Genomic DNA, 23,930 nt, shown 5'->3' with positions numbered 1-23,930 from the left:
ATAGCATTTGTGATTCGGGTAAGTGAATTCTACCCGATCAGAAAGCAACCTAGAGTAACTACAAATATAGGGATATATGTACCAAGGCCATTTTGGGTATAATCAGCACAAAATAGGTAATTTGGATGTTATGAATGTGTTACATGAAACATATATCAAATGTGGGATGTATCAAATTCTGTCTTAAGTGCATTCTTTTTCCACATTTATTAGCGTATAAATCTTAGTTGTAAACCTCCCTTGTTTACATTTTGCACCAAATGCCAAATAGTTTTTTTTAACTAACCAGTCACAATTGATGCAGCAATAAGCAGATAACAGTTGAATGCATTAAAGCTGCATTGTTTGAGGTAAATTAATCCATGCCAAATTCAGTACTGTAGTTCTTGTCCACAATATCTTTACACAAAATGTGACAAACCACTAACAAATAAATATTATCTTTTTTAGAGTTACCAGTAAAGAAACATGAAAAAGAACCAACACAAACAAAGAAAGGTAAACATTTATAAACTTTTATTACAAAATATATAGAAACATCGGGTCACACCAAAGGGGAAGGACATGCATTAATACTGTGCTTGGAAATGTACAGAGATATCGATTCATTGATGTTTACTTTCTTTGGTGTCTACCATTCATTTTTGAGAGTATGTTTTAATATTTGAGTATAAAAAAGCGAAAGGAAAGAACACTCCGTAAGCAATAATTTAACTCAGTATAAATAAAAGGTGTAAAGCAAGTGAGAAGATAAATATATGCAAATGTTCCAGCACTCAAAAAATATAAGCAAACACATATATTAAAGAAAAAATATCAAAATGTATTCATCACAAAAACTAAGAGCAAATATAACAAGGGGGGAGTGTATGGAGGAAAAGGCCACAGAACAGAATTCATAGAAACTTTTACATAAAAATAAAACAGCAGAAATAGGACAGGCAGCAGCTTAGAGACCTAGATTACGAGTAAGGACTGGTGCCACGGGTCACCACGACCCTTCACTTGGTGATTTGAATTAGTACTTCTAATCTTATAGAGAATAATGACAGTGGGCCATATTTACAAAACATTGTTCTGCTATAAGCACACTCAGTGTTGGAATACATTACAACCTATACAAATACATGGACTGTAAGGTGTCTTCCCGTTCTAGAAGGTGTCTTATTGCCGAAGGCTGTTTGTTAGATATGGTTCTCTATCCCAGAAGAGGGTAAAGTGCTTTGTATAGGTGTGAGCACTCAGTGAGACGTAGAGCTCAAAAGTAGACTGTGACAGCAATGATATACATCAGCTGGTTTGGCTAACACTTCTAGAACTGCGGTCCTGAATAACAGAGGTATGTGAGAGCTCTGATCCTGTTTGAACTGACAGCATAACCCATTCCTCACAAGGTGCCTTAGACTTGTCAACCATTTACACTTTGTGCACTATGGTCTGTTTGTGGGAAGCCAACGGAATCACTTCCTGTAGCTTTTTGAGTTTTATTTATTTTAACTTAAATTCAGTATGTATCTGATTGATGAAACAGTTAATATTTTTGTCCCTGGCCACAGTGGGGCTTTTGCATGGCTCAAGTACTTAATAACCATTTTTTCTCATGTCATTTGTCTTTTATAGTGTTGTTGTTGTTGTTGTTGTTGTTTGCAAACTCACATAGATTAGCACAAACACAGGTTCTTAGATAATGAGTAGTTTATTGCCTTACAGCATAGAGTATGATCAATACTGCACCGACACACTTTATTCGAGCAAATACCCAGTATGTACCTGGCAGATACCTGGAATGCGCCGCTCCTCACCTCTGACAAGCCCCGTTGCGTTTGCTTTCCCAGCCTGGGTTCATGCCTGGCTGATGGGCGGCTGATCTGTTAAATGATAATGATTAGGATTTAATAGGCTGCAATGCTTCGCGTGTCTACCAGATGGCATAAATTCATGAATTGTAATGCAGTATATATATATATACTGTGCAGTATTGCAGCCAGCAGGAATAAAATGCTTCAATCCCTGCCTGGAAAATACCTCAATGCACTCGGGCAGAAAACAGTCACAAACCTCAATACACCCGGGTATACCCGAATTCGTGGGACTAGCCGAGCTCGAATAAAGTGTGTCGCCAGTGTACATGAAAGTCAATCATAAACTCTGCAAGGGGAGGTCCAAACAGGCTTTATGTACACTTCTCATTTTCATTGTCTAACATAGGTTTCTAGTCAGAATATAATGATTACTTCCTATTCTAAACATATAATTTTAAAGGTCACTAAATAAGTAAAAACTGGGTTAAAACACCTCAGTACAACAACAAGGTATGTTAGAATACATTTTATCTATAATTTTTTATAACTGAAGAATTGGTTATTATCACTCTACGTCTGGGCATTGAGCCGTAAGCCCAGCCTTGAATGTCTACTGCTAGCGAAACTCAACTTGTAACAAGCACATTCTTTCTTACATAAATGAATTCAGGAACACATCATGAGACATAATTATGAGACATGACAAGACAGACAAAAGGGATTCTGAATAATTCATCTCCAGAGACCCCCCCAGTCCATTTCAGCAATATGTAATCCATTTCAACAGTATGTTTATTTCAACAGGGTTAACTGTTACATCGTGCAACTTTTCTTAAGAGCAATGAAAATTCTGTTAAACAGAAGCCACCTTTGTGCATATCCAAACTATAGTATCTACAAATATATGGGTATGTGTAGCAAGGCAATTTTGGGGTATTATCAACACAACACAAAAGAGGTATTTGGAAATTATGGAAGTGTTGCATGATATGCATATCAAAATGGGATGTAGGAAAATTCTGTCTACGTGCATTTTCCCCTCTTTTACTAGCGTGTAAAGTCCCCTGGTTTGCATTATGCATAAAATGCCAAAAATGTTTTTAATTAACCACTCACAGTTGATGCAGCAATAAGCAGATGATGGTTGAGTGCATTAAAGCTACATTATTTCTTGTTGGTACATGTTTGTGGATAGTGTCACAGTTGTTACTTTGTATTGAAACTTTGAGGTTTAAGGTAAATTAATCCCTGTCAAATAGTTTTGTGCCCCAGTATCTTTTGACAAAATGTGATTAACCACTAACAGTTTAATATGATCTTTTTTTAGATACACCAGTAAAGAAACATGAAAAAGAACCAACAGAAACTAAGAAAGGTAAAACATTTATAAACCTTTAGATGAAAAAATAGATAGAAACATCAGGTCACAACAAAAGGGAAGATATGCATCTGATACTGAGTGTGGAAATGTACTGAGATATCTATTTATTGATGTTTACTTTCTTTGGTGTCTCCTGTTTTAAAATTTAAGTGTGTCACGTACGCTAAACCTATAAGCAGTGTTTGACAAACCTATACATTTGCTCGCCCCGGGCGAGTGGATTTAACCCCTGGGCGAGTAAATATTGGCCCAATGAGCACACGTTTGGTACTAGGTGGCGAGTAGATTTTTTTGTGTGGCGAGTAGATTTTTTGGTGATTTGTCAACCACTGCCTATAAGCATGTGATATGCATATGGGACAAGGTTTAATAAACTGCTCTCAAGCTGGCCCACTTTTCACCTTCGCAATGGTCCCTCAAATGAAGAATATCTCCCTTCAATCCATCCCTATATATACAATCTGTCATGAACAGCACACAAGTGAGGACGTGACTTTGATATGCAACCAGGGTTAATACACATGGCTACTCTAACTTACCTTTCTCCTCCACTAGGTACTTTCATTTTTTCATATCACCTCTTGCTTAATTCCAATCATATCTGACTGCTGCCACCAGCCAAGAAATATGAAAAATATGTAATTAATATTTATCTGCTAGGGTCTCAGGTACTTGTTTATTATAGAAAAAACTATTTACTTAACATGCAAAAAATCTGGTAGCAAACTGTGGCTAAAAATGTAAATTACTCTCTACAGCGTGCAACAGTTCATTCAGAGCCCAAGTATCACTTATTTAATGTTTTCCCCAGAGGTCACTGGCAAAGAAATATGAAGATTCACATATTTAATCCCAAGACACACCTCTGTTGAATTCTGATTTCATAACTCCAGGGCAAGACATATATACCATTCTTCTCCCATTGAAACAACATAAGCCCACCCCTGTTAGATTGATGATTTTACGATTTAGAAAAAAAACATCCCCATTTGACATTTAAAAGGGTGCCTAGATATATGAAACACCAAATAACTTTGTGGCCCTTATACGTAGACACACGTGAGTCATATCAATAGATTCAGGCGATTATGACAGATGTAACACAACCAATTTTGACCAACTTGCTCCTAAATTTGAGAGACAAATGGATATCTGTCCTTTATCATCTGCTAAAAATTAAGGTTTGGCCTTATTGCATTCATGCAATGATTACAAATCTTTAATTCTTACTCTTATGAACTACTGTTAGGGACATAATTTCTTCATTTTAACAAAGTCCTTCAACTACTGTAAGTGGTGACATGGTTGTCATCCCTTTCTGGGATGCACAAGGGTTTCTCATGAATGCTTTGAAAGTACAGATGCAGCGGCCGTTATTCGAACAAATCTCGAAGGATTTCGAGATCTCCACATGTTCCACACAAATTTTACCGGGGCAGATTCTAATGGCCCATTGGATTAACACAGCAAGGGTCTCTGCTGTGTGAGTCCTACCGGGGTATGCTTTTATCAATAGAAGTGCAGTAAGAGGGCTGCTTCTCGTGATACAGCCCCCGTTATGGGGTGCCGGTATCTCCTATGCATTGAAATGTCCCGATCACGTGATGCGTGATGTGATGCGATGTGATGTGTCCCCAATAACGGGGCCTGTATCTAGGGAAGTAGGGGGTCCCCGCACCTGAAAACAATGCGGTTCAGCTCCGAAGACCCCCTGCTACATTACAGTAATATTTTAAATGAAATAAAACCGTAAGCCCCAATACACAACCCACCCCATGCCCCCACATACTGTAAACCAATATTTATTTTTATAGACATACGATTAATACCCTAGGCCGGCGGGGTTCCCCGGGTAGTCCCGATGGGTGTCCACAGGCCCAACAGTGCGCCCTGGGTGTACCCATGGGTTTCTGGGGGCCTCCGGGTGGTCCCTGCTAGGCTCCGTGGCCTCCAGGTGGTCCCCACAGGTCCCCGTGGGCCCCAATGTCGTCCACGGGTGGTCCCCGCAGGTGTCTGGGGGTCCCCGGGTCGTCCCCAGAGGTGTCTGGGGGCCCTCGGGTTGTTTCCACGGAGGTCTGGGGCCCACGGGTGGTGAGGCCCCCGGTTCTTCCCCGTGGGTCCTCAGGTGATCCCTGTGGGTCCCCGCACGCCTGCAGTACCATTCCTGTATTTAAAAAAATAAACATGGCCTACATTTCAATAAACACACCCACCGTCCCATTACGCACATGCCCCCCACCCCCACCCCCACCCCCCCAAAACATACAGTACAGTAATGGGCAAAACAACTATTATCCAGGTACCTTTAAAAGTGTCCTGTTTATAAAAATGTCATTTAATCCCATCTCTGGCAAAACAAATGTCCTTATCTCTAGATTCTATCAGTCCTAAAACTAGGCCTGGCCAAGGGTTTAACATGTCATAAAACTTTTCTTTGTATTTTTAAAACAAATGATAACCACATTAACCCTTGAAGCATCCGATTGATAAACATACTTTATATTCCCCATCATTTTCATTACAATGCAATACAGTGCAATAATAAAAAAAATATTTAAGCAACGATTACAGAAGACAAATTTCTAGATTCACTAAAGGTTGTTAAATCATCTATTTGGCGTTATGAAAAATAAATAATGCTAGATATTATTTTTTATTTAACTCAGCAGTCACCAAAAATGATGCACTACTGACCTAAATTGCACGTGCTAATTGGTGGTAATGCTGAAGAACTGTTAAAGTCACTATTGCAATATCGCCCAAAATCTGCATGCAAATACAATACATGGTACCATAGGCTTACAGGCCATTTTAACAGTACATACATCAAAATAAAAAAATAGACATTTAAACGTAGCTTCAGTGGGACTGAAGGGGTGAATGATACATTAAAACAATTTACCATTCACATTGAAATCCAGGAGGATTTTCAATGCTGATGCCCAACTATTAAAAAGGAAAGAAATGTAAAACACAAAAATAATAAATACATCCGTTTGCCACATGATGGCACAAAGAAAAAAGACAAAGAATCCTGTAATGCGTAAAAACAAATCGCTGCCTACACAAAATTTAAATCCAAGGCACGGTGGCCATCTTTAATCCATAGTAATCCTTTGCCCCCAATGACAATTTTTTAATGCCCTATTGCGCAATAAATAATTTTTTACTGATTACACACACGCATCGCCCGCCCCCTCCCACTTCCGCGCGCTTGCGCACGCACGCTGTATTGACGCGGTCACTGCCTTCAGGCAGTCTGATCGCTCAGCGTGCAGAAGCGTCAGCGCAGTCTGCCCTTCTATGGACGCAGCCTTAGGCAGAGTTGCCTCTGCTCAAAAAGGAGCACATCTGAGGTATCCTGGAAGATACTGTACGTGATAACTAGGGATAATAGGGGAAGGGGGTGGAGGGGTGGTGTTGGGGATTGAGCTCTTGTATCAGCCTAATCGGAGAGTATGGTGCAAGGAGGGATAAATGGGTAGATACACAGGAAATAACAAATCCCAACTTAGTTGCACTCTGTGAAAAATTCAGTCAAGATGTAGTAATCATGAAAAAAATAAGGTCAAGCACACCAAAAATAAGGAGAATTCAATAAGTAACCAAAAGGTAATTTAATGACTTAAAAAAGTAATGGTATCATCCGACCTTTTGGTGCAAACAAGCACCTTCATCAGGGAAAAAAAATACATGGCAAGCCACAACCATATATAGCATCCATAATTAATTACCCACCATCCACCTCTCTCCTGATGTGATGTATGCCGCCGAGTGCAAAAAAAACTCCCGCTGAGTGATTAGAGCGTCTCTAAGTGATGACGTCACGTTGCAGATCAGCCATGTGATGACGTCACCGCATTGAAACGTGGAGGATGGAGCATACATCCCACGGAGTGCGGACAGCAACGAAGAAGCATCAGGTGGAAGGTGTCACCATGGTGACGTCTCTCCAAATGCCAAGCCCCCAAACGGAGGCAGAACAATGCTCTCTGCTCCCTCCTGATGTGATGACATCACTGCGTCGGAACGTGGAGAATGGAGCATACATCCCACAAAGTGCAGACGGCCACAGAGAAGCATCAGGTGGGACGAGCGTCACCATGGCGACGTCCCTCCAGGAATCAAGTCCCAAAGGAGACAGAGCAGTGCTCTGTGCTAAAAATAAAAAAAGGGAAAACACACAAATAAAAAAGGAGAACAAAACTAAATAAAGTGTCCCACCCCCACAGAAGGTGGAACACTGAGAGCAAACACAAAAATGGCACAGACCTTCAATGCTGATATAACAGAATATCATACCGAGATTACTACACATTATAACTACCAATAGAGACACATAGCAGTGTCTTCCAGAGATCCAATATCTCTTGGCTTCCACCTCCAATCAGGTTCACAGTTTTGGAAAATTAAAACATGGCTTTATTTAGCCCGTCCCTTTCAACAATTTACAGCAAGCAAAAATATACAAAAGAAACAAACACTTACTTACTTCCCCAGTCTACCTGCAATAATGGGAGGAAAAGCCCATTACCAGCCTATCACCCCAAAGTCTCAAAAAGAACCTCAAAGCAGGTGGCTCTTCAGGCCAGTCTCTGGTTCCGGGTGGGCGTTCATTGAGGGCCAGCCTTTTGGTTGGTTCCTGGGTTCTCTGCACCATGGAAGAAAGGTATGTTCCACTCATGTCTTGGAATCAGCACACAGTAATCTTGTGTGCTCAAGAATCTCCTGGTTTGTTCACAGCACAAGGCTTTTAAACTGGTCTGATTAACCAGGTGGAGACTGGTTAATTGTTTTTAGCTGCAATTAACAGCTCCCTGCTGTATTCCTCATACCACCGAGGCTTTCTATTGCAGCCTCATTGAGACAGGGTTGCTTCCCTTTAACACATACATATAGTATCCATTAGCTCGTTTAGCTCACACTTCTAGAACTGCTATCCTGAATAATAGAGGTTGTGTGGGTTCTGATCTTGTTGGGTCTGATACAATACCCCATTCCTCATAAGGTGCCAAAGACATCAATCCATTAACACTTGTGCACTGTGGTCTGGCTGAGTGAAGCCATCAGAATCACTTCCTTTTTTGTCCCTCAGCACTGTGGGGCTCAAGCACTGAACAGTACAAATAATGTTTATTTATTTAGAGACCATTTTGATGGGATAGATATACAACTGAAGACACTACTAATTTGAACAACTCCTCCCCCTCCAACTCCTCTCTCTCCTCGTCAATTCACAGCAAATTCCAATTCCATAAAAAATGTCATCCATCTCTAGTTCAGATGGTATTTAAAATCTAAATACACAAGCAATAGACAATAAAAATACAAATATTTCTAATTTTATTGGCAAAAAAGGATAGGAAACGTGGTGTAGTGATGGCTGTCATCGTCATGGCAGGAAGGGACTGGTATGGAGTGAGCCCCTAAAGAAAAAAATAGGAAAACCTACTGCCACAGCAACCTTCTTTTCCTAAAACAAAAAAACTGAAAGAGATGTTTTATCGACATCACGCTCCATCATCATCATTCTCAATGCCAGTGTCAGCTCAGCAACTTTTTCAACATTACTTGCACCTCTCCTCTCTTTTGTTGTCTGTGGTAAACAAGGCCCAGGGTAAAACAGATTGGCTAGAAAGGAATAAATGTTTCTGGCACCTCTTTTAGTGACTTGGAGAGTTTAGCAATCCACACCAGAGTAAGTAGATATGTTGCTAGTGTGAGTGAAAAGGAAAAATCTGTCTCTTAATGTACTCCGACAGTAGAAACACCAGTTATTTACAGTCAGGCTGCTATAGAGTTTCCTGATCACAGAAACGGAGAGTAGGAAGAGGACTCTGTGGAGGAGCATCTTTCTGAATCTAGCTAGGGTTTATCCTGTGTGTATGCAAAGGCATTGGCAGAAATACTTGTGAGGGAATCATCAGAGTCAGAAACATATTCCTCAGCAATATATGCAGGGATGGATGCTGAACTGTTTCCAGTTCTTATACTGCAAGTTTCCGAGGAGCTGGAAGAAGAAGGGCCGTCCAAGTGATGGATTGAGACAGAGGTGGAGGCGGTAGATGATGATGCAGATGTTCATGAAGATGATGATGAGCAGGGTGCTGGTAATACGTGTGGTGCACAAATTGCACAAGAAAGGGTGGGTAATGATTCTGATAGTAGTGCAAAAGGGAATTATGTGCTCCTTGGTGCTACAACATTTAGAGTGGTGGTAGCAGGAGTGACAAGTGTGATGATGTTAGTCAATCACTCTGAGAACTGTAGGCAGTCATACCACCACAACTAGTAGCACCAGAGCTCCTATTATTAGCAGTACACTAAAAAGCAGAAATGACATGCCTACAGATGTAGTCAGATTGACATTCCCTGCTGGTGTGGAATGCTACGGGTAACCGACTGTGGCATTCCGTTGCAGTGTTGGGGGAAAGCCATGACTAGCCAGTCAGCTAGCCTTGAGCCATGGCCAATGATCTTTTCCCCACGGCTCTGGGGAAGGTGAATCTAGCTACATCTATACAGTATGTATTGTACAGTATGTGTCAACGTTTTTATTATTAAAACAAAGCACATAAAAGTTCACCACCAACACAATCATTGTCAGCATCAGAAAGAGCACACATTATAATAATGTATCATTGCATCAAAACAACATTCTTTCTTGTTGATACATGCTTATCTTACAATCATGACTTTGTATTGAAGCTTTTAAATAAGGTAATTGATTTTTCTGAAGTAATTTAAAAGGTAGTGGAGTGTAATAATAATAGGTAGGAATGTTTAAATATTGGAGTGGAATAGTTTTGTTCTATTCAGCCATAGTCAGTACAGTATATTCCAAACGTTATAGTGTGGGTATATTAATTCAAAATATGATATACTGTTAATAGACTAACATTATCTTCCATAGAGACAGAAGTGCAAAAACATGATAAAGAAGCACCACTGGCAAAGAAAGGTACATTTTATATCTACTTTTTATAAAATATTTTTTTTTCTCTTTGCGGACTATTTTGTATGAAAATGTTATACAGAAAATTCAGAAGTTAGTTTTTATTTGAGTATGGCAGTGGTTTAGAGAAGTAAATCAAGAAGTAGTTATCAAACTGTATCACACAGACTCAATGAGAGGGTTGTTCCCAATTATGGCTTACCATTAACTTTATTGGATTCAATAGATCTCTGATTAAGACCAACCAATCATATTGGTTTGACACCTACTTAAGGAATCTGTGTGATAAGGGTAGTATACTCTTTGATAAAGTTCTGGAGAAGGACGAAACGTGTCAGAGTGCCCCTTCTGTGATGTACAGCATGTAATATTAAAGCTGATTTTAATTTCACTTGTTCCTGGGCTGGACTTCTATTGCTGTGACCGCCTTCACCCCTTCTATACCTAGAGAAGTAAAGAGTAAGCATGGTTGGAAGATATGTGCTTGGGTATCAACCTCATCTTTTTCTATATGAAGTAATGTTTACTTCCATGGATGCTGATGTTACATCTTCATGAGATACATGGACAACTGATGATACTAGTACAAAAAGTTGAAACCGTAAATGAGCAATGTATAGTGTATAAAAGCAGCAGCAGTGCAAGATTCTGCTGGATTTAATCTGGTTGTTTGGGCATAGAATTGCCGTTATTCTGTGAAAGCCAAACAAATCAATAGCAGGTATGTGACACAAATCTAATGCTACCATAACAGCTATAGCCTGTGTTACATAATATTCTGCGCCATAGGGTTTCTATAACTGCACTTGGTTTTTTTTACATTCGTCTTTTATTAAAGTTTTATATTCAAGCGTTACAAGACAATCAATGATGTATACATTTGTTTGCAAGTGGGTAGACTAGCTGAAAAGGGGTGGTGAAAGGGGTATGTAGGAGATGCATGGAGAGATATGTTAGAACAGAAGACATTTTTAAGAGAAAAACAAATAGGCTTTTATTAGCCGCAACTTTCAAGAAATAAACAGCTTAGTATCAGCAAAAATAAAAACAGGTTCCTCAATAATTTGGGTCATGTAGTTGTCTTTAAGGACACCCCAAAAAACTTTTTTCCTTTTGTAATGCTAATCTCATTGCCCCAGTCTATGTCTGGATAATTAATATCACCCATTATGCAAACATGACCTAGTTTTGATGCCTTCTCCATTTGCAAAAGTATTCTGGCTTCTTCAGTCTCACAGATATTTGCTGGTTTATATCATATCCCTACAAACATTTTCCTTGTACTTTTACCTCCTCTGCTTATTTTTATCCATGTCTCTACATTTTCATCATTCCCTTAATAAACATCTTCACTTAGTAAGTTTTAGATCTGGTTTAACATATAAACATAGGCTACCTCCTCTTCTATTTGCTTGATCCTTCCGAAAAGGGAATAACCCTCTAAATGAACTGCCCAGTCATGAGTTTCATCCCACCATGTTTCAGTAATGCCTATGCTATCATAGTACAGTACTCCCTTGCTGCTATTAATTCAAGCTCCCCCATTTTAGCTGTAATGCTTCTTACATTAGCAAGCATGCATCTCCCCTCCTGAAATCCCTCTCCTGGCTTCCAATCAAATCCCGCATCTCACACTGCATTCTTCTCCTCACTTTTAAAGCTTTACACTCTTCTGCCCCTCCTTACATCTCAGCCCTAATTTCACGCTATGCACCATCCCGACTCTTGCGTTCTGCTCAAGGATGTCTTCTTTCTACCCTAACCTTTTTATCTAAAGCCCTCTCCCGCCTTAAACCTTTTTCACTGACTGCCCCACACCTCTGGAATGCCCTTCCCCTCAGTACCCGACTAGCACCCACTCTATCCACCTTTAAGACCCACCTTAAGACACACTTGCTTAAAGAAGCATACGAATAGCACTGTGAACATTCTGAACACATGATACATAAAGCTTGGCCCCCTGCATTACGCACTTACCAGAACTCCCTCCTACTGTCTCTGTACGTTCTCCCTACCTACCAATTAGATTGTAAGCTCCTCGGGGCAGGGACTCCTCTTCCTTAATGTTATGTTTATGTCTAAAGCACTTATTCCCATGATCTGTTATTTATATTATCTGTTATTTATTCGATTACCACATGTATTACTGCTGTGAAGCGCTATGTACATTAATGGCGCTATATAAATAAAGACATACAATACAATACAATACAATTTAAGTTTTGTTTCAGTCTGTACTACAATCTTATCTGCTCCTGCCTTTCTTCTCCAATTGGATTTAGTCTTTTGAAGTTTTCTAGTATTATCTGTATTTAATATGGGTTTCTCACTGCTTGCCAAACTCCCAGTCGCCCCATTCTACCTCCATGACCACTTGCAATTTCCCTATCCCCATCTATTCTATTTAGTTTGTTATCTGTTTCTTGTCCCTCCCCCCTCCATCCTAGATTAAAATCCCCTCCAACCTTTTAAACATTCTCCCCCTACCACAGAAGATCCCTCTTCATTGAGGTGCAATACGTCCCTACCATAAAGATTGCACCTCTCTAAAAACCTTCCTTCCTACACCACTTTCTTAGCCATGCATTAACCTCCCAAATCTCTGACTGTCTCCCTACAGTAGCACATGGCACTGGTAGTATTTCAGAAAATACTACCTTGGAGGTCCTTGCCTTAAGCCTTTGGCCTAGATGCCTGAAATCATTTTTTATGACCCTCCATCTTTCTCTAACTTTGTCATTGGTGCCAACATGTACCAAGACCGCCGGGTCAGTCCCAGCCACTCCCAACAATCTGTCTACCTGATCTGCAATGTGCTGAACCTGAGCCCCAGAGAGGCAGCAAACTGTTTGGTCCATGCGGTCATGGCAACAGATTGCCCTATCTAACTTCCTAAAAATAGTGTCCCCTACCACCACAATCTTTCTTGGTGCCTAACTTTACTTATTATTACTGGTATGACATCTGTCCACGTGGTATAACATTAGAGAAGTTCCAAAGTGATTGAGTTACCTGCTTGTATGGACTTTGGGCTGGCATATCCTAGTTACAGCATTTGTTGTATGGAGAAGAATATGTTTCAGACAGAAGTTATGGTCTTTTTTGTTTTTGGCCCTGGCTTACAAATATGCCTTTTAGATTGATGGTGATGGCAACCGTGATTTAGCTGTACTATCCCAATCACATTGTTCTTCCTCAAAGGAAATGCTAATAAGTGATGACTTCTAGCTCCACATAACCAGAGTAGTGTGAGAAAGTTCCCTAATCATTGCTTTCCCTCTTGGCCTTTCTCAAGGTTAAGTACCACTACCATTAACAGCAGAAAGAACCAAACTCCGCTGTTCTTCTTTCTCGGATCAAAAATTTATGGCCAACATGTGCCAAGAAAGGACTTACAGTATTAGCCTCATTGGTAGGCAAATGAGGATAGGGAATGGGCAGTTAGGCTTGCAAGTGTAATTTGAAGTACAGTATATATCAACTCATGGGCTGCCCATGGCTAGCTAGCCACTTGTTAGAGTACTAAGAAGTTAATATATTACAATGTGATTAAGTGTAGTTAATTGAATTAGCTTTTATCATGTAGTGTAGTAATAGGAGGAATGTCACATTATTTGAAGATAACATAGCATTATCCTGAAATGAAGTGACATTCTTACTGTACTTACAGTGAGACTAGTAATGAATGCTGTTTTAAAGCTGCAGTTCAAGCAATATCCTACATGTGTTTTTTTTTTTTTAAATGAAATCAGTTAAGTACTATGAGAAAATACTTGTAGCATTTTACAAAAAAGGACATTTTTAATGTATTATAATGTAACAAGCATGTTTTGTTTCTATAGCAACCATTTACAAAGTCACACCCCCTTCCTCTTCTGAAATAGACTCTGGCACACCCCTTTTTGAGCCCTGCCCTCTCTCTAGCAGTGAACCAATTATATCTAGTGACTGCCTGGTCACATGATCTTCCCCACATCTTGGGTCCTCTTCTTCATTTACAGTAGTCAACCCCCGAGCCGAATCTTCGCCGATCGATCACAGGAGAACGGATTGATCAGACACTTAGCTAATTACTTGTCAGTGTGTAAATTTTATTGATGCACATATTGAATGAAAAAAAAAACTGTTTTAAAAACGGCAGCTTGAACTGCTGCTTTAACATGCTGTATGATTAGCTTATTGAGTATTGTTAACTCAGGAAAAATAACCTGATATAGGCAATGGCACATTATTTGCCCTGATTTAACAGAGTTTAGTGAGTGTGGGCCTCCATGTTCATAATCTATTTTCTTAAATGCAGCAACAGACTGTGTGCACCATTTTACAATTTTGGACGTTATGAAAGTGTTACATGATGCAGAAGGGAGATTTAGCAGCTACATGGTGTTTGCTGGTGCTATGTAGCGCACCTGTGGTAGTACAGAAGGTATGAGGGATCCGCGATGTAGTGGGGAGTAGCACAGGTCAGGCTTTTAAGTGTTCTCTGATGCGGCGCCTCCATCCTCAAGGGCCCTATCAGAGATAGGGGTAGCCCATGCAGGAACTCTCCTTCAATACCAGACACCAGGCAAACAACAGTCCACTATTTATTGAAGCAGGCCAGTTTTGTTGCTCCCTTCTCACGCAGGAGAGGTACTTCACAGCATAGTACATATTCCCTCGCAACCTTCTGCATCTGTGTCTTTGACTAGACACCCATGGACTTGAGGCCCATGAGGCTAGCCTCCACAGCCTCCCTTATGGGGCAAGGGGAATCCTCACCTACTCCATAAGGAGCAGGCATCAACAGAGGAACTCCCTAGAATTTGGATTGCAGCCACTTTTTGTTACCAGGGGAGGGTCCCAGGTCTTAGCCCCGGGAGGTGGGCAGCACCTCAGCATTGGGCCCACCCACCTTTGACTAGGCTCCAATGGTTTCAGGCCCCACCTGCAAACCCTTACAATTATATGTAGCTAACAGAGCTTACATTACTGACTCAGAGGCAAAGGATTTAACCCTAACACTGCCTGCACTGGTACTAGGGCTTACATGCTAGGGACTGGAAAACACGTAGTCCGGACACATGGCTACACACATATCATAAAGTGATATGTCAAATTCTGCGTCTCTCTGCATCATTTTCCACTTTAATTAGTGTCTAAATGACAACTGGTCTGAGTTAGTTTAAAACTCCTTGGCTAACGCTCTCCATCAAATGCAAGCTGCAACAGCAATAAGCAGATAATGTATCATTGCATCAAAACAAAATTCTTTCTTGTTGATACATGTTTGTGATAGTGTCACAATCATTACTTTTTATTTCAACTTTTAAATGAGGTAATTGATTTTTCTGAAGTAATTTAAAAGGCAGTGGAGTGTAATAATATGTAGTTTAATGTTTACATTAATGTTTAAACATTGGAGTACAATAGTAGTTTTGCTTTTAAGCAACAAATACAGAAAACAAAATGTTGGTCTATTCTGCCATATTTAAAACAGAACAGAATTGCAAAACACACAGAACCCCAATTAGCTCATATTGAACCCCCAAAGTAACCACAACATATTATATATATATATATATATATATATATATATATATATATATATATATATATATATATATATATATATATGTTGCCCCTGTAAGAAATAGTGGACTACATATCTTTCTCCTACTGGAGTAAGTCCTGTTAAGGGCAGGCGCCAGTAGTAATCATGGGTTTTTCCCCCTTCAAGCCCTGCCTTGAGTGATAGAGGTAGGCTCCTGACTCTGTAGCAGGCCTGAGACAGAGGGGAGGTCCTGCTGACATCATAAGGGGCAGGGCTGCACTCTATTTAGTGGGCTGCTCCTGTGTGTTAAGGAGTCTAGTGCAGGAGCAGAGAAGGCTGTCTGTCCTGGGAGCAAGAAGAGAGAGCATGATCTGGGAGACAGGAGAGGAGACACTCAGCCAGACTGAGTAGAGTGGATAGCACTATAGTGCGTGGATCAATGTCCCTCACCCTGCTGAGGGGGTGAGGGGGGATATCTAGCCTCACCCATAGGGCCTACCCTTGGGTGGAGGCAGGGTTATTGCAGCCCCAACTAGGCCATCCTGCACGGTACATTCCTGGAGGAGAAGGAGTGGAGGAAAATACCCTGTTCATATATTGGGAAGTACTGCTGCCAATGAACAGCTGCTGTGGGTTTTCTAAGAGACAATAAAGACTGCTGTTTTATCAAGGGACTTGTGTGTGTGAGACTGGAATCTCTCGCCCTGGGACCAGGGCTTTCTCTGGGAAGATTCCAACCTACCCACTAGGTTTCGCCAGAGAATGGAGGCGCTGCACCACCACTAAAGATGGAAGCCATTACCCCAGAAGCCTGGACCTGTTGTCCCCAAATACCACCGTGGGAGACTCAGGCCCTCCTGTTACAAGCAGGTACGCACCACCAATACACACTAGCCAGCCCTCAATACACCTTAGAGGCACGATCTGTGTCTGGGGGGGGGGACATGGGCTACATTTGGAGGCGAGCTGCTGAGATCCAGAACAGGACAGGCTTTCAGCAAGGCAGAGCAGGAAGAGTGAAGTGCACCTTCCGTGCAAGTACTGGAGAGAGTAGGGCATGTAATACCAGGGGTAGTCAGGGGAGCGTGGATTCCCGCACAGTACGCCCTGGGTGCCCTAAGAGGGTGATGTAGAAGGGTGTATGGCTATTGCTGTCCTAGTCCCTTGAGGCAGGTAGTTTGAGGCAACTGGGGGGGTTAGCCTGTTAACTTGTCCAGGGACCATGGCCCAGGGCCCACACTATGAGTGGCCAAAAGTAGGAGACGCCCGTACTTAAGGAGATGCCCGGTACACTAGCCAGCACCCACATAAAACACACCACAGAGTACTTGTAGGAACCGTCAGCGAGAGCAGTGCACAGAGAATAGACACTGAGAATAGCAGTGATATACATTTGGTGGGCTCATCAAAGATGGCGGCCGTCACTACATGTGCTCCGTGGAGCAAGAAAGAGTCCAAAATGGTGACCGCAGCGCAATCCATGGCCCAGCAGTTAGCAGCCGAACTAAAATGGTGATTCCCGCCAATCCTGGAGCGCGCACGTGAATCGTGCAAAGAGACTGTGAGAGAAATGTGGAGGGAGATGTGCAGGGGTTTGGCGCCAAACCCAGAACCCTTGCAAAAGGAGCGGAGAGGCGCGTAAGCCGAAAGCCTACCCATCTGTGCTGTGACTGGCCAACAGACAAGGCCACGTAACACTGAGAGAAGGAGTGCCCTCCTCTTGTTTCCACCAGAGGGAGGGGGCACAGGAGAGCCAATCAGGAGCATCCTCCCCAGCGAAGGGAGGGACAGAAAGTGAGAGCGAGGAACTTCACTTCTGTCTGACTGTTGAAGAGCAAGGAGCTGAAACACTGAACTGTTCCACCCCTGAACTAAAAATGTCAGAGCTAAGCATGACCACGTTCCAGTTCCCAGGAGGCTTCCTGGTAGTGCAACTCGATGGCCAAGAGTACCTCCGGTCCCTGTGCGTCCACTGCAGAACACCCGGACCGGCCCCAAGCACGAAGGCACGATGCCCTCAATGTGGCACGTTCTATTTGTGGCCTACTGAACCATGGCCCATGATCAAGAACCCTCGGGGTGCCTCTACGGGAACCTTAACTAGGATGGCGGAGACGACCGATGAGGCTGCCCTAGTTCCTTGCACCCCTGCCTAGGTGGGAACCAAGGCCCAGCCAACTACAGAGCCGAGCGGAGATCCGGCGGAGAAGAGCGCGACTGCAGTGGAGGTACCGGAGCGGGCCCGTTTCATACCACTACCCACTGGCGGAGCCGCAAAAGACCCAGGTGACTCCATAGCGGAGGATCCGACCAAGTCGTCTTCGGAGGAAGAAGATGGCGTCTCATCGGTGGCGATGCGCCTACCGGCGAACCACCCCAGCTGTATCAAAGATGGCAGTCCACTTACTGGAGAGAGGGAGCAGAAGAGTCCGGACACCTCCCGACGGTGCTGGTGCGCCTGAGGCCCGTAGAAGTCCCACGGCCGTGGTGACTACCAGTGCGGCGGAGACGGCGTCGGAGGCGGATCCAGAGGGACCCGAGTACATCAGCCTGCCGCGGAGAGGTAAGGAGACTCCACCACCCCCTTACTCCCACCAGACGAAGACGGAACCTGCAGAGGACGAGAAGGAGAGGCGTGCGGCCTACTTACCCGTCCGCGGACCGGATGATCCACCACCGCCCCTTCCGGTCTTCGACGCACTTCCGGTGCGTGACCACGGAGCGGATGGCTGCCAATGAACTGCTGCTGTGGGTTTTCTAAGAGAGAATAAAGACTGCTGTTTTATCAAAGGACTTGTGTGTGTGAGACTGGAATCTCTCACCCTAGGACCAGGGCTTTCTCTGGGAAGATTCCAACCTACCCACTAGGTTTCGCCAGAGAATGGAGGTGCTGCACCACCACTAAAGATGAAGGCCATTACCCCAGAAGCCTGGACCTGTTGTCCCCAAATAACACAGTGGGAGACTCAGGCCCTCCTGTTACAAGCAGGTACGCACCACCAATACACACTAGCCAGCCCTCAATACACCTTAGAGGCACGATCTGTGTCTGGGGGGAGGGGGGGGACATGGGCAACATATAAATATATATATATATATATATATATATATATATATATGCGTATACTGTAAGTGTCATAGTGTCAAAGAGTGTTCAATATGAGCTTATTTGGGTTCTGTATGTTTTGCAATTCTGTTCAGCTGTTCCTAGCTGATTTGGAGGGTGGTTCCTCCTTCCCAGGTTTGAATCTCACCCCCTCCCACTTTTAAATGGTTAAAGCTCACTCCATTTCACCTTCCACACTCATGGGATCTTGCATGCAGTTTGATTGCGACAAATCTAATACAGAGTGCTTTCCCTGGTATTGTGCAGGTTAATAAGAGCTTCAATCAGACTTAGAACTATGCAACTAATTTTGAGATTTATTATAAATCATTCTTCCTGGTAATGTACAGGTTATTTAACAGAGTGAACTCAAGGAGAAGAGTTCAAAAGCACCCCTCTATATGCACTCTTACCTAGTACTGTTGAGTAACCCTTAAACCACAAGATGAATCCCTGTAACCAGGAACTAAAAGGCGAAAGATGATGGAAAACAAAAAATTATTTAATACATCATAAAATATATACACTCAAATATTAAAATATGTGATTGAATACCCCTCAGAGGAGCAGTGGAGAGGTGATAGGGACATATCACTCTAATTGACTGTATATATATATGGGTATTAACAGAGAACATCCCTATCTATCCCTACGGTTGAATTAAGCATGTGATACCCACTATGGCTAGGCAATGGAATGACAGTTACCTCAGATAGATAGTGTGGTATTTAACAAACCATCAGGAAAGGTAAGTCTTTAGTACAAGGTAAGTATACTCATTCAAGTTATTCCACATTGGGATGACCCTGATGTCTTGAAGATGCAATGAACCACAGACTCTATCCTAGCCTAAATAGTAATGGCCACATAGTATCACGCATATAAAGCAACAAAGTTAACTGATGTTAAGCTTGCAAAGGCAGCCATCCGTTCAATACTATCCTTCTTATGGTAACACCACTTCCCTACTGTAGCTCTCATGTAAATACATATAGTATACAGACTTTGCCAAATTGTTGCTGCATATAGTACTTCAAATGAAACTGCAGTGGGTTACAGCGAACCCCAGCCCAAACAGTATGCCGTTTGTATATACAATGTTACAATCACAGCTGTATGGAAACAGCACGCAGCTCGTCTGCACAAAACAGGCAGTGAAGTAGCAAGAGAGGTGTGGGGAAGGAAGGAAAGGGAGAACGGGTTACGGCGAGCCCTGGCAGAGGCATAGAGGTATACAAGCCGTGTGGGTATCTGGAACAGGCACCGCAGTCGCTCCTCTGTGACATCACTCTCGTGGGTTATACTCACGTCACAGAGGAGCGACTGCGGTGCCTGTTTCCATACAGCTGTGATTGTAACATTGTATATACAAACGGCATACTGTTTTGGCTGGGGTTCGCTGTAACCCACTGCAGTTTCATTTGAAGTACTATATGCAGCAACAATTTGGCAAAGTCTGTATACTATATGTATTTACATGAGAGCTACAGTAGGGAAGTGGTGTTACCATAAGAAGGATAGTATTGAACGGATGGCTGCCTTTGCAAGCTTAACATCAGTTAACTTTGTTGCTTTATATGCGTGATACTATGTGGCCATTACTATTTAGGCTAGGATAGAGTCTGTGGTTCATTGCATCTTCAAGACATCAGGGTCATCCCAATGTGGAATAACTTGAATGAGTATACTTACCTTGTACTAAAGACTTACCTTTCCTGATGGTTTGTTAAATATCACACTATCCATCTGAGGTAACTGTCATTCCATTGCCTAGCCATAGTGGGTATCACATGCTTAATTCAACCGTAGGGAGAGATAGGGATATTCTCTGTTAATACCCATATATATATATATATACAGTCAATTAGAGTGATATGTCCCTATCACCTCTCCACTGCTCCTCTGAGGGGTATTCAATCACATATTTTAATATTTGAGTGTATATATTTTATGATGTATTAAATAATTTTTTGTTTTCCGTCTTTTGCCTTTTAGTTCCTGGTTACAGGGATTCATCTTGTGGTTTAAGGGTTACTCAACAGTACTAGGTAAGAGTGCATATAGAGGGGTGCTTTTGAACTCTTCTCCTTGAGTTCACTCTGTTGAATATGTGTTAACTACCTCCCTTGCACCTACCATTGTTAGGACATTATAAGTTATAGGCGAGCAGTTTTTTTCATTACCTATGTAATGTACAGTTTATTAAGAATTTATATTAGTGTTAAGACCCTTGATACGTGGTCTGCCTTGAAGGGGCTCAAGATCTTACGACACTTTGGCCAAAGAATTAAACTAAAATACCATTTTATTCAAAAGATATATATATATATATATATATATATATATATATATATATATATATATATATATATATATATATATATATATATATATATATTTAGGCACTGTACCGTGTATTTGTGTCAATGGATGTAGCACTGAGCTCTGTCTGTGTTTCATGTTCTGTCTTTGGTTTTAAATATATATTGCCATGCTCAGTAGCACTCCTCTTTGACACATATATATATATATATATATATATATATATATATATATATATATATATATATATATATATATATATATATATATATATATAAGAAAAGGGGAAAAAAGCTGCTGCGCTAACTGGGATACCAGACAACAAATAATTGCAAATATAATGTGGTAGTTTACCAGAGGAAACACTAAATACTAAGTAAGTAGTGATACTAGTGGGGACAAAACAACAAATAACACACAACACAGACAAGGGGAAGGTAAAAAAGGGGGGGAGAGGGGGGGAAGGGGAGATAGGAAAAACAAGCCCCAAAAAGAAAAAAAACGTAAATAAAAAATAAAAAATGAAAGTGTCTGTAATCAGCTGCTGGGTGCCGCTGCCAGTCCTCAGGAATAACCACCTTCCTCTTGATCTATAGAACGAAAAGAAGACAGCGCGGCTCCCATAGCATAATACTGTATTATAATAATAAAAATATATGTGCAGATAGATAACGGACACTTACAATATGCAAAGTAAATCAGGCAGTGGTTAAAAGTCTTTAAAATCACCCATTGGAGCCTCTGTTGGTAGATGTCGTAAGTTAGGTCCAACACACTCCTGCCATGGATATCAGGAAGGTGTGCGCGCACCCAGTCTCCTCCTGGCAATTAAATCTCGCGAGAGTTGCTAACCACCGACAGCACAGGATACGGACACAGTGGACAAGCTCCCTGCACCGACCCTCCAGATAGAATGAATTACTTTGGAGCCTGTCCGGTTCATTATATCTGGAGGATCGGTGCAGGGAGCTTGTCCACTGTGTCCGTATCCTGTGGTGTTGGTAGTTACCAACTCTCGTGAGATTTAATTGCCAGGAGGAGACTGGGTGCGCGCGCACCTTCCTGATATCCACGGCAGGAGTGTGTTGGACCTAACTTATGACATCTACCAACAAAGGCTCCAATGGGTGATTTTAAAGACTTTTAACCACTGTCTGATTTACTTTGCATATTGTAAGTGTCCGTGGTCTATCTGCACATATATTTGTATTATTAAAATACAGTATTATGCTATGGGAGCCGCGCTGTCTTCTTTTCGTTTTATATAAATATATATATATATATATATATATATATATTTATATATATATACAGTGTTCGACATATCACCCAAATATCTACTCGCCCAACCAAAAAATCTACTCGCCACCTAGTCCCGCCCCCAACCCCGCCCCTAGTCCCGCCCCCAACCCCGCCCCTAGTCCCGCCCCCAACCCCGCTTTAAAATAAAATATATAATTAAAATTAAAATACATTTAATAAATTCCTAGTCAGAACAACATTCGTTTTTGACAAATGTATTTAGTTGTGTGTGTGTGTGTGTAAGTGTCGATCTAGAAATAAAAGCCAGGTGTGGATGACTAGTTTCCTGAACCCCTTAACCAGTGTCTGGACGTCCCCGCTTCACAATATCTAAAGCAGCAATCCTGCCTGGGATCTTACCTGATCCGCAGTCCCTCAATGTCCAGGTACCTCATTCCCGCAATGTTATACATTGGAGGGAATGTGTTCCCTACCTGTCTCCTGGGTTAGGGGGGGTTCCGATGTCTCCCGTGTGAAGCTTGAGTCAGATCTGGAAGAAAGCAGTATAGGTTATTTTGGTGTAGTATAGGACAGTTAAGATATATAGGGTAAATAAGATATCCAGATACAGAGAGGGGGAGAGAGAGGAAGAGAGAGAGGAAGAGAGAGAGGAAGAGAGAGAGGAAGAGAGAGAGGGGGAGAGAGGGAGAGAGAGAAAGAGAGAAAGAGAGAGCGAGAGAGCGAGAGAGAGAGAGGCGGGAAGAGAGAGAGAGAGGAAGAGAGAGGGAGAGAGGTAGAGAGAGAGGAAGAAGAGAGGGGGAGAGAGGGAGAGAGAGGAAGAGAGGGAGAGAGAGGAAGAGAGGGAGAGAGAGGGAGAGAGAGGAAGAGAGGGAGAGAGAGGAAGAGAGGGAGAGAGAGGGAGAGAGAGGAAGAGAGAGGGAGAGAGAGGAAGAGAGAGAAAGAGAGAGAGGAGAGAGAAAAAGAGACAGAGGAGGGAGAGAGAAAAAGAGACAGAGGAGGGAGAGAGAAAAAGAGACAGAGGAGGGAGAGAGAAAAAGAGACAGAGGAGGGAGAGAGAAAAAGAGACAGAGGAGGGAGAGAGAAAAAGAGACAGAGGAGGGAGAGAGAAAAAGAGACAGAGGAGGGAGAGAGAAAAAGAGACAGAGGAGGGAGAGAGAAAAAGAGAGAGGGAGAGAGAAAAAGAGAAAGGAGAGAGAAGGAGACAGAGGGGGGAGAGAAAGAGAGGGGAGAGAAAGAGACCAGAGAGAGGGGAGACGGGGGAGACCAGAGAGAGGGGAGACCAGAGAGGGGGGAGACCAGAGAGGGGGGAGACCAGAGAGGGGGGAGACCAGAGAGAGGGGAGACCAGAGAGAGGGGAGACGGGGGAGACCAGAGAGAGGGGAGACGGGGGAGACCAGAGAGAGGGGAGAGAGGGGAGACGGGGGAGACCAGAGAGAGGGGAGACGGGGGAGACCAGAGAAAGGGGAGACGGGGGAGACCAGAGAGAGGGGGGAGACCAGAGAGAGGTGGGAGACCAGAGAGAGGGGAGACTAGAGAGAGGGGAGACCAGAGAGAGGGGAGACTAGAGA

At 42.4% G+C, this 23,930-nt stretch overlaps 1 protein-coding gene across 50 annotated transcripts in view; it reads left to right on the top strand.

The window, feature by feature from the left end:
* The window catches only part of TRDN (triadin), a 798,289-nt gene that overhangs the window by 692,009 nt on the left and 82,350 nt on the right, over positions 1-23,930 (top strand). For 49 of the 50 annotated variants that reach the window (XM_075597200.1, XM_075597198.1, XM_075597218.1 and 46 more), the window contains 3 exons: positions 451-498; positions 3,130-3,177; positions 10,097-10,144. In XM_075597200.1, the coding sequence (XP_075453315.1) occupies positions 451-498; positions 3,130-3,177; positions 10,097-10,144 (144 nt within the window). The remainder of the gene's footprint in view (positions 1-450; positions 499-3,129; positions 3,178-10,096; positions 10,145-23,930) is intronic. The other variant, XM_075597201.1, reaches the window with a different exon arrangement.

The sequence above is a fragment of the Ascaphus truei genome, chromosome 4, assembly GCF_040206685.1.
Source record: "Ascaphus truei isolate aAscTru1 chromosome 4, aAscTru1.hap1, whole genome shotgun sequence".
NCBI lineage: Eukaryota > Metazoa > Chordata > Amphibia > Anura > Ascaphidae > Ascaphus > Ascaphus truei.
This window is presented reverse-complemented; position numbering and strand designations above follow the sequence as displayed.